This window comes from Nilaparvata lugens, chromosome 3 (assembly GCF_014356525.2).
Source record: "Nilaparvata lugens isolate BPH chromosome 3, ASM1435652v1, whole genome shotgun sequence".
NCBI lineage: Eukaryota > Metazoa > Arthropoda > Insecta > Hemiptera > Delphacidae > Nilaparvata > Nilaparvata lugens.
In genome coordinates, this window is record NC_052506.1 from 63,344,306 (window position 1) to 63,357,220 (window position 12,915).

At 34.8% G+C, this 12,915-nt stretch overlaps 1 protein-coding gene across 2 annotated transcripts in view; it reads left to right on the top strand.

The window, feature by feature from the left end:
* The first annotated feature begins 551 nt into the window (after nucleotides 1–551).
* Nucleotides 552–12,915, top strand: part of LOC120350533 (limbic system-associated membrane protein-like) — a 330,692-nt gene continuing 318,328 nt past the window's right edge. Inside the window, exon 1 of one of the 2 annotated variants that reach the window (XM_039424313.1) lies at nucleotides 552–1,063. In XM_039424313.1, the coding sequence (XP_039280247.1) occupies nucleotides 991–1,063 (73 nt within the window). In that variant the 5' untranslated portion in view covers nucleotides 552–990. The remainder of the gene's footprint in view (nucleotides 1,064–12,915) is intronic. The other variant, XM_039424312.1, reaches the window with a different exon arrangement.

Sequence of the window (12,915 nt, forward strand, 5' to 3'; positions counted from 1 at the left end):
GATCAAATGCATGTCCATCCGATCTTCCTCAGAAGAATAAATTCTCAACTATCAATATTAGCTGCTTTTCCTAAAAAACATCTTCTATGCCAGAGAGAATATAATTTTTCAATTACATTGTAAAAATTGAATATTCAAGCATTGTGAACTTGTGAAATCAAAAAGGTGCTGATAAAATGGAGAATGATGGAACGGAAAATTCTCCACTCCTCAGAACTCTCAAACTGTTATCATATCAGTATCAATATTTTGCAGGTTGCAATCCTTCATGAACAGTGGACGGAATAGAAGAGCTCCCACATTCTAATTCCAGTATATCACTTGCTGTGTGGTAACGTACTATGCAAGCTTCATTTTTATACTCTCCCAGGACCATACTAGGCTAATAGAAAATAGCTATTTGTCAAGCAGTTTGTGTAGCACCGAGCTGGGATGTTATCACCGCTGCTTATAGTTGAGCTAACAGGTGGGGACGAGAGCGCTCCACTCCGCGCATGCGCACATCACAGCGCACTGAGAATCTGTGTGTAGTGGGGCTCATGCTGACCGTCACTTTTTGCCAGTGCGTTCCGAACCTTTGTCGTGAGAGGGTCTAGCGCTGTGTCAGCTCAGAATTTTCGTGCTATAGCGTGTATCAATAACTAGCATAACCATAGATCCCTCACTTGTAATTACCTGAGAAGGTGAAAACATCTTGAGATCATGTTTAAAACAAAACTGAAATTGTGAATGGTGAACTGGATTCTGTAGTAGTACTGTAAAGAAATCATAAGTGGTGGAAAATTGTGAAAATCCTCTCCTTCCTCCGCAATTTATTGATAAACATTTCAAATTATTATTCAACTTGCAATATTATACTTCCCCATTTCAATGCTACAAGAGCTTCGAGGACCTAGTTCTTCTTCGAGAAAGCATTAAAAGTGACTGAGTTGCTGTTTCAAGTGAAAAATAAAACTGTTGTTGAAGGATCTCGTTGGAGCATCGTCAACCATGGGGACCAGATCGATCATTCCGGTGTTGCTGCTGCCAGTGCTGCTCGAATGCCTCCATCATTTTGTAACAGGTGAATCTCATTCAAGATTACAGTTGAAAAACGTTGAAAATTTCCGTAGAACGGTAAAGAGATTTCATTAACCAGCTTGAGCCAGTTTTCCAATAATATCATTCTCCAGTTTCCAATGCTAACAAACTTTTCACTTGCCATATCATCCACACAGAGAATGTATGTTTGAAAATCAATATAATGTCCTCTTGAAATGGAATTTAAGTAATAATGGAGAGTATAAATATCAGATATAGAGTATGATAGTGATATAGTGTATGCGAAGGAAGTATCAGATTATAAGTTGTACTAAAAATCATGAATTTAAGATGTTCAAATGTTCGTTATTCTTCTACTATACAATTTTTGTTCTCAAAAGATACTTATTTGTATTGACGATCAGATATTGGAGATAGCCTTTCAAAGTCATTAACGCACTTATACACTTATGTATATTTGATCATTGAATTTTAAAATAATAATAAGCATTTAAAAATAATAAGAAATTGTTCATACGAGAGATTCAATCCTCTATTGGACTATAAAACTGCTTGAATGAATGAATAAATCCATCATCTCTTGTAAATGCTTTTAAAATCACCCATGGTAACAGGTGTATAATTTCCTGAAACTGGATTTCTTGAAAAAACTGATCACTCATCATCAGACCGTGGATATTTTGACGGGAGAACTCAGGAAAATTTCTGGGGTAATCCAAAGAATCTTAAATTGGAACTTGAATTTTAATACTGTACTCTTACTCTTGAAGGAGTACAAATTAAAAAGCGCTATATGTCTCAGTACAGTCGATGGAGAGGTAGCCAAATGAGGAACGAGAATGAAATTGGTGGTTGATTTGGAAATGAGTTTCCAGAAGACTCCTTCCATTCATGAAACTTTTAATATTGAAGTTGGGTATTTTTAATTTAAAGCATATATTGAGACAATAACATTGATTGAAGAAGAGCTTCAGATAGATAATCAACAGAATGATTCGAACAAAATTTTCATTCTGTATTCTACCAATAAATTGAGAAACGATCTATTGTAATCATTTTTATAAGTTGAATTTTTTAAGGTGTTAGCAAATATCCAGTTTGCAGAAATTAGTGACTTTTCACCGTTGGAAAATAAACGACTCATGAACTCAAGCACTCAAACTCTTACATTACTTATATTTGTAGATAGAATATTATCAGTAGACTACTTTTTGTACTTGTCCTAGGTGCATGGAAGGCAAAAATTATTTCAACTTCTACTTTTGAAGGGTAGCTCTGGATATTAGTTTTGGATAGTATAGGTTTTATCTATATTTCAATATTTTTCATAAACTAATAGTATTCATTACTTTTCACTATTTTTTATGTATAGCGTATATATATAATTATGATTGACCTATTCCCGTTGATAATGCAGAAGTAAAACAGAAACAAGATTAAAAACTCCTTTCAAAATGCATAATTATACCAATGACGCATAATAACAAAAATCCACTTAACTGTCACACAATGATGATTTATCTGTCTGATGGACAAAAGGGTTTAACATATTGATTTCATACTTCAGTAGGCTATCACTTCAATTTTTAAAATTGATAATCTGATACTACTAATGGAAGTAGCTTAGCGCAGGCTAATGAAATGTGATCTATTCACCTCCCAATTATTATTTCATTTCGTTATGTTGATGAACTTGTGGTTCTCAAGAGAAAGAGAACCTCCGATTTTTATAAATTAAATTCTTCAAATAACAATAACAAATGAAAACTTTGATTTGTGTTGACCAACTCTAATATGAAATGAGTTGAATCTGAATCATTAAATTTAGTTTATTTATTCAGTTTATTTATACTTAGTACTCACCACGACGCGTTTTGTTTTAGCTACGTGGTAAAAAAGCAGAGCCTGGATCCAATCAAACAAATAAATTCATAGCTCCACTTACCTTGACTTTATCCAATCAATTTGCTTAGACTATTCATCATGTTACAGGATACTCACTTTGAAAAGATTTACTGCACTCAAATTGAATAATAATTGTTTGGTGAATAGAAGTCCACAAGAAGAATATTGTCAGTTGAAATTTCATCCTAAAAGGTCATAGTCATAACTGAAATCCATCATAATCATCTATAACCACAGATAACTATTGTTATCATGCAACATGAATTGTTTTACTTGTTTGTAAAATACATATTATTCGGGTGAAATCCGATTCTCAGTGAATCTTAGCAAATTAACATAATAAAAATCATCATCATATTTCAGTATTTTTCCTGAATGAACTGAAAAATCAATTTATTTGAATTTAGATAAAACGTATTCAATATAAATCCAAACCTGGAAATATCAAAAATTAACTCCCAGCTAGCGCTCAAGTTCGCTTTGCTAGGTTGTGCCAATTCTATTTATTCATTAGAAATGAAAGTATTATTAATTTCTATGATAATATCTCAATAATTATTGTATTAATAGTTTGAAATATTTTCTAGTGATTTTGTATTTTGGCCGGATAAAGTTTATTTATTATTATTTTTTCAATAGGAATTCAAGTAGAAAAACTGAAGTTGCATCAATTATCAATTTATTGATATGATGATACTAAAACAATTTTCATTGGCCACTATTCACTGAAGAATTTTAAAATCTTGTCCTGGTTAATTTTATTGAATATAAATATCATCATTGATAGTTCCACCTTTCTTGGTTGAGACCCTTCCACTAGGCTAACTAACGAAGCTTGATAAGCTTTTTTTGAGATTCGTAGGCTTTAGATATCTTGGTGTTGAGGAGCAGTGGCCTAATTATTGCAGTGGCCACCCGCTCGGCTCGACGCCTGTCACTCTATCAATAACTTACATGCTTCCACCCTATCTTATCGCTGTCTTCCAATTAAAACTTGGCATTCTTATAATTTTCTTCAGTCGTCTTCTATCGGATGAGTTGCCATTAGTTTGTTCGAGTGTGAATCTGTTCTCAGATTATGTCAATTTTAATAGCTTTTACTGACGTAGATTAGAAAAAATAGCCTTTAATTCATCAATTTCTTGTTCATCATGGAAAATCTATCGGGACAGGAATTGCCAAGCAAAATCTTGCTTGAGTCACGTTTTGGTGTCCATACTTTTTATTCACTGTTCGTCTTCACACGTTCTTCTACATAGGCACCTTCAAAAATTCAAAACATATTATTGAAACTGGAGAAAACTACTGAAATGATTACTAACGCTTTAAATGAAAGGAAATATTTTTATATTTTGTTCCATGAAGATTGAGAAATATTTTTTACGCAGTAACGAGTGTGAAGAATAATGAAAATTACTTGGCCTATTCCAAGAATTAGTTTCAAAGTCTCTCGCATTAAATCTAAGAAAGCTGAGAATTGGGTTATTTAGAGTTTATGGTACCGGGAATTTTGCGACTGATTACGACTCTTTTTTCTATTCACCTTCTCCTTGCGAAAAACCTCTCCATTGTTGAGTACTTTTTACCAAGTTGAGGCCGGACATTGAATCCGAGTAGAACATTTCAATCAAAGTTTGGCTTCGGAAGTAAGCAACAAACAAGATCTTCACAGTTGAACTCTGCTCCAGCATGAAACAGACACTTCGGTGATATGGTTTGGGATGGTGAGGGGGGCGAAGGAATGTTATTCCACACGAAAACTGAATCGATATTCAAAGCACGTTGTCCGAAATTAACGCCTGGCCGTTCGAGAGGGTTTCTATGGAATTGAAAACAGCAATTCCCAAAGACATCACGCTAAACGCGTGCGTTCACACACACACACACACACACACACACACACACATACACACACACATACACACACACACACACCACACACACGGTTAGAAGAACAGACCTGAACAACACTGGTAACATACATACACGTTGCCTCCATGCCCTCTCTTTTACAAAAGCGAGAACTTTTCAAAGTGACAGCTCGGTGATGTGCTCCAGCAATTTCAAGTTTCTATTGAATAGTGCACATTACTGTGGCATGTTACATCAAGTACACTCGCTGCAAAACCTTTCGTTCATACGCGAACATAACTTTCCACACGTGTAATTCCTGTCATATTCAAGCGGTGATTTATCCATTGATGATGGAATAAATAGCCGGGCAACTTTGTTCCGTACATTATACGTGAGTGTCAAGCAATGCGTGACTACGTTGACAACTATGAGGAAAAGGTTAATTCACCTGCAAATATAACATTTCCAGAAACATTTATTTTGTATTGCTCTGAAAGTCGTATGACATTTTGTTACGATTTTTTCTCACAAAGAAAAACTAATTAATGGAATAACTGGTTTATCGAATTGAGTCCCTACAAGTTGTGCTCACAAATTCTTTCAAATTCATGATCTGACTGTGAAAATAATGATATGAAATCAGAAGAATTTATTATAGAACAATATTAATGTAGCCTTATGATAGTGATTTTAGTAATTAGTTAATTTCAATTACTGTGCAGTAATCAAATAAGATTTTTAAATCTGTGCAGTTTCAAATTATATCATTAATAATGTGAGTCAAATGTGATCGTTTGTTGTATTCCTTACTCCTTATTGAGTATAAACTGTGATATTGAGTTCATATTAAGTTTATTTTTTCAATTCTTCTCGCCATTCTTAGCAGAATTGACATGAGATAATAATTTATATTGGAAAAGTCAACCTAATACCATTTCATGAACGTTCTTATTAGCTATGAGAGTGCGTAGGCCCACGTTTCCCTATCACCGGTTACTGTCCACGAATATAAAAAGACCAAAAATAAAAATAGATCAATGTACCCTGGTTTTAGAATGGAACGAGAACGAAGTCGGAAAGTATACAGAATTTTACAATTATCGTACAACTGAAATGATGTTTCACAAATCTTGGTTAAAAGCGTACCCACATACCAATAGGTGGTAGTAACGCCTGTAGTACGCCTGTATCAGCTGAAAGAGCTGTGGCAGAAACAGTACAAGTCCCATTCGGTGGTCATCCAGCCTACCAGCTATACCTATCAGCCTACCTCTCAGCTACGATTCTGAATGCAAGAGAAGAGCGGATTACACGATATATCCATCGGTACTGGCAACTACTCAACCCGCCAATTGATCACATGTGAGCGCTCTCAGTGGTCTCTACCTGCATTTTCAATCATACCTTGGAGTGACCGCCTACACAAAGTAGGCTACTATAGAACATAGTCGAAAGGTGGAACGTTTCCGTGTGATAGGTCTACTAATACTTTGGGTGGTAGTACAAGAAGTTGGTTTGGGGACACACATGAACCGCTGTAAATAAATGTATACAGCATTAATTTCTAACTCTTCCTACAATTCATCAAAGCTAAAACAGGAATTTATTATGATATTCAATTTAGATTTTATCTTGACGTTCTGATTTCATTCTCAAAATTTAACAGATTTAAAACAAATTTACTTGCCAGAGTGTCATTAATACATTAATATACAATGCAACATTTATGAAAACACCCGTAATAAATTAATATAATGCTTTTAGAAAATGAATACTTCATTAATTATGATGTTAACTTATATGATAGTTTTTGTTTGGTTTGCGAAATCAAATATAATTTTTCATATAGTAGCTCGACTAGTATTGTTGGAAACTTGTGCGCTAGCCAACATTTATTAATATTAATTTCATGGAAAAGAAAAACTTTCTTCTTTGTCTATTAAGATTTCTATCATAAAATTTACTAAATTATTCGAAAGCCTTAATGACATAAGAAACAGAGTCTGAAAAATATAAAATTATAAAATGTCATAAACTCAATATGAACATAATCTTAAAAATTTCATTCCATTTAAAGGCTATCTTCCTGACTTTCAGCAATACTCTATGATAATATATCTCCAGAAACAATAACTCAAATGTAACGTACTGAAAACTTTCTATACTTCTTTAGAAAAATTTATAAGTATCTTCCATCACTAATAAAATCAAAAGGATTATTCTCAATCAATATTATTAACTTTAAAAATAACAGGCTTAATTAATTCAATACTCTTATGGAAGTTTCAATTAATTAAATCCCTAAATTATATTTAACCTTATTTTACGTACCTTAGCGGTTATTTGAAGAAACAATTATTCGTACATGAAGAAGAAACACAATTAAACCTTTCAGGACATGGCACTACTAGAAAATTTAAACTTTAATAAAAATAAAACTAGCTCCTACATTAACTAATGACTTGTAAACCTGCCCAAAAAGGGCGAAACATAATGACTACATCTTTACTCTCGTAGTGCTCCTAGCAAAGTGTCCTCCGAAACGTAATCTGGTCTCGCGGTTGGGGAATCTCCCCACTACTGTATTTAGAAACAGGTCTCCTATTGGGCGAAAGGAATCAATTTGACCAATCGTCGCGTGGCTTCTAGAGCCTTTGGACCAAATAGTAACTGCAAAATCGGTAGTTTGTTATAATTTCAATGCTTGCTGTTTTCCAACTTATCGCACTTTATGTCGCGACAAGAAGGCTAAGTTTTAGAGATAATTCCATAATCTACATTCCTCGATGACTCGGAGCCACAATTTTTAAATATCTATCATGGGAAACTCGAAGTCATGGCCGTTCATAATAGAGAGAGAAAATAATTTATTTCGCTAACTCACTTACAATATGACTCTAGTCTATTGCGTATTAAATTTACTATTATAACTTGGGAAAAGGCCTGAATAAAAAGGAGTGCTCGGCACAATATGAAATCAGAAGAATTTATTATTGAACAATATTAATGTAGCCTAATGATAGTGATTTTAGTAATTAATTTCAATTACTGTGCAGTAATCAAATAAGATTTTTAAATCTGTGCAGTTTCAAATTATATCATTAATAATGTGAGTCAAATGTGATCGTTTGTTGTATTCTTGACTCCTTATTAATATTATCAATAACTGAGTATAAACTGTGATATTGAGTTCATATTAAGTTTATTTTTTCAATTCTTCTCACCATTCTTAGCAGAATTGACATGAGATAATAATTTATATTGGAAAAGTCAACCTAAGACCATTTCATGAACGTTCTTATTAGCTATGAGAGTGCGTAGGCCCACGTTTCCCTATCACCGGTTACTGTCCACGAATATAAAAAGACCAAAAATAAAAATAGATCAATGTACCCTGGTTTTAGAATGGAACGAGAACGAAGTCGGAAAGTAAACAGAATTTTACATTTATCGTACAACTGAAATGATGTTTCACGAATCTTGGTTAAAAGCGTATCCACATACCAATAGGTGGTAGTAACGCCTGTAGTACGCCTGTAACAGACAAGTGGATGCCGATAGCAAGGCCTCATGTTTGCTCGATTAGAGGATGACATTATCAGCCGAAAGAGCTGTGGCAGAAACAGTACAAGCCCCATTCGGTGGTCATCCAGCCTACCAGCTATACCTACCAGGTACCAGCCTACCTCTCAGCTACGATTCTGAATGCAAGAGAAGAGCGGATTACACGATATATCCATCGGTACTGGCAACTACTCAACCCGCCAATTGATCACATGTGAGCGCTCTCAGTGGTCTCTACCTGCATTTTCAATCATACCTTGGAGTGACCGCCTACACAAAGTAGGCTACTATAGAACATAGTCGAAAGGTGGAACGTTTCCGTGTGATAGGTCTACTAATACTTTGGGTTTTAGAACAGATAACAGTTTTCGAGCTCAACGGGCAATAGCTGAGCAAACGCAGCTTTTGTATCTCTACTATTCCTTGAATAAAAAGAATCTTGAATTGGTGTTGAGTCTTAGTTTTTTTAGCTGCTTTTCTATTATAATTTCTGATGTGAACATCGTTACAATCAATTCAAATTCACTTTCCAATTTCAATTTCAGATATGAAACAGCTCATTTAATGCGGTGTCGAGTGACCGACCCAGTGTCCTTTGCATCATTGAAATATGAGTATGTAGGCCCAACACTCGTCGATTAGCTGTGCAAAACAAAAGCAAGCTACTCACATTCTGATACAATCATGATCAATATAGTTGCAGAAGAACTTGGAAGCTCCTTAAATTGATAAATAAACTGCAGAGGATAGGAATAAGACATTCTTCTTTACAACTGCCCAGTCACTAGCTCTAGCTGGACATGTAACGTCTCAACAGGACCTCCTTCATATACTGTATATACTGTATAGTCTACAATATTATTTTGTAATGTAGGCTGCACCTGTACGCTAGCAACTTAATCGAATCGCAAGAGATTTGGCAGAGAACCAGAGCAGTGCCGATTGTCCAATTTCATGAGTAGTACACACACACTCTCTCTCTCTCTCTCTCTCACACACACACACACATACACACACACACACACACATACTGGAACAAGGTAGCATACGGGGAGGTGAGAAATGAACATACATTGCGGGGAGGCTGATTTACACACATTTACACACATGTTGGAGACTTAATTTTTGTTTAGAAAGTATATTAATATGTGTTCAATACAGTTGTAACTTTTTTTTTCTGTTAACTTGAAAAAAAATTACGCATTAAACCTACAAAAAGGGGAGAAATGTGTGTACACTTTCACTGAACAACCGAGGAGAAATGTGTGTACACTTCCACTGCACAAAGCGGGGAGGAATGGTGTGTAAACTTCAAACCCACATTCCGGGGAGGAATTGTGTGTTTAGTTTAACTTACAAAGCGGGGACAAAACCGGTTTTAACACAAGTTCTGGCTGCAACACTTATTTCGATATTTACTATTCTATTTGATCATAGAATACAATATCGTATGGGTCTTCGAAAGCCAGTTACATGCACGTTGATTTTTGTACGATTGTTTTTTGCCATCCTTATGAATTCGAATAAGTGCAACTTGTCAAACATCATCTGTTTGATCTAATAGAATTTTATAAGGACGGTAAAAAATCGATGTGTATGTAACTGGCTTTTACTAAACAGGCTTCACGAATTACAATACGATAATAGGATAGTTGATACAATACATGGTTTTAATTCAGATTCATTCATTGATAGAATAAAAGGAGATTCCGGTGTCGATAGCATCGAAGTCGCCAGGCTGGTCTGGATCATTTATGAATTTCTCAGTATGCAGTATCCACTCAGCAGCTCTTATACAAACACAAACATTAGTTTCGTTTTACTTGGAATAGTAAGACATTATTTCATTATGTCCATTATTACAATAGATCAATTCAGATCCAGTTAGCTGTTAGAGTAATATAATGTAATTACATTCTATACTCACTGTTCAGATCAGCACAATGTTTATAGCCTACTGTATGCAGTGAGTATAGAATGTTACATTCTATACTCACTGACTGCATATTTATACTGTGTAATAGATTTTATTGATTGTTGCAAAAATTTTAAGTCAATGATTCAACAGGAAATCCATGGTAATATTCAACGATTTCAACCTAATGAATTAGATTGTTGTATGACAAAATTGAAATCCCGACAACGTAAATAATTCAGTGAAGTTAACTGTACAAGGTTACTTTTTCTCGTATTTTATTGAGTGATAATGGGAGATGATTTCTGATTCCATATTTGGATTCAACCTTTTGAAGTTTGAAACTTTCAAAGCTGGAATTTTTTTTTAAACTAGAACTTTTAGGGCCGGTTTCCGAGCTCAGGATTTAGCTAAGTCCCAGACTCTAAACAGCAATAGTCAGAAAATTGGCTTTCCAAAAGGTCAGCTTTTATAATAGAAGTCTTAGTTTTTATTTTCTCATTTCTATAATTGGAAACGTTTTTCCTTGACGGAATTAGACATTCCTGAATAATTCAAAATAGCTGAAACTTTACACTATTTTCTCTTTATTTTATTTTGTGTTCAATTTTCTAGTTTTTCGAGATTTAATTCAAACGTGACTATGACAATGACTGCGACTACGCCCCGTCTTGGAAAAACCAAATTTCTGACTCCAGCTGTTTAAAGTCTTGGACTCAGCTAAATCCCGAGCTCGGAAACCGGCCCCTAATGTTTTAAAATGTTCATGTTTGAACTTTCAAGAGTGTTTAAAAGCTTCTAAAAACCTTTACCTGTGAGGCAGAAGTATTATTATCTTAGTAGGTACATTTTTACTAAACATAACTTTATGATAATGTAAAAGCTATATTAAAAAGTGCTGTAACTCCCTTGTTTTGGGTATTTTCGAAAATGGGACTTACGCTTTAAAAAATTTGGGGTCGCTGAATCCAAATCCGAATACTTTGAGAAAAGTAATGAGTCATACTCTGAGCAAACGCGTCTGAAATTTGAGATCCCCTTGTGAAAGCCTTCGAGCTGCGAAATATGAAATGATCTGAAATATGATCTTCAGGAGACGGGATTCTGCCGTGTGAAACTAGCCTAAGAAAAACACGACGGCCTTGTTCACTCCCCCCACCATGACTTCTCAGTAGCTTGACCCTAACATTTACATGATCCTAGAAAGTAGTCTACACCTATGTTCACAGAATAATTCAGAATAATGTATCCTATTTGAAAGAGTGGATGCATGCAAAAAAACAACTTTCAAAGATCCATGTTCATCAAGCCTTCTGTTAACTGCAAGAGATATTCTGTATCTTTGTGAGTATCTTTGGGAGGCTCCTTTTCCTTTTATATTATCTTTGAAATGCAACATTTTGAAAAACTTCGTATATATGTCGACGCGCAATTTAAAAAGGAACATAACTGTTAAATTTCATGGAAATATATTGCCGTATATCGCTGTGAATGCGCAACATATAAACATAAAGAGGAATGCACAGCCGTCGACATGAATCTTAGACCTCACTTCGCTCGGTCAATTATATACAGTGATGTCGGAGTAATGAGGGATTCCTTCTCTTTTCATATTATCCTTAAAATGCAAAATTTTAAAAAACCTTGTGTATACATCGACGCGCAGTTGAAAAAGGAGTATTCCTGCCAAATCTCATATGATTCTATCAACGCGTTTGGCCGTAATCGCGTTACATACAGACAGACAAAAGCCAATCGAGTTGAAACATAGACCTCACTACGTTTGGTCAATGAATAGCGCATTAGCATTTTTCTCATGTTATCTCAATCAGTGTCGTCGGTATGCTCTTCAGCCTACCCGCAAGTGGCACTAGATTATACCTGGTTCCAGACAATTAATGCATTATCAATGATTCTCAAATGACATAATTGGAAATGATAGTCTATCATATCCAATCTCTCCTTGGAACCAATCCTTTAATTGAGAAACAGACTCTATTCTGGCCTGGATTGAATCAAGGGTTTGAAATGCCAAGTAATAAACCTAAACTGCCTGACAGGTATTTAATATATAATACAATATTCCACTTACAGTTTTCCTACCAATTCTACTACTGATCATTTAACATTCAAATAAACATTCCAAGTATGGATATAGGCTAATTAGTACTGGGATTCGAGAAAGTACACGTTTCACAGTGCCTCCCAACTGTAAATTCCGATGTGGTCCTCGACATTATTGCTTGTAGGTGAGGGAGTACATAGAAACATTTTTTTGGGAACCCCTGGTCTACATTGCGTTTTCGCTATTTGTATTTATTTAAAAAAATAGAGATTCCGGAACTGCTATACCATGAGCTTCCTGATAGTGATAGAGTACCGTACTCCATTTTATGTTGCATTGTTGAGAAACTTTCAGCTACCCAAATTAGATTATTTAATAATATGAACTGGAAGGACTCACTACTCACACAACTCTGATTCCTCATTCTTTATCTTATCCAAGATACCCTATCCTATCAACCCTCCCTATCTGAGAAGTACACCGTTTCCAACTGTATTTGAGAAAGTATTAATTGAGAATAGTCATTAGTATTTGAGAAAACGTCAGATGTAAATGAGAATAGTCAATTGCA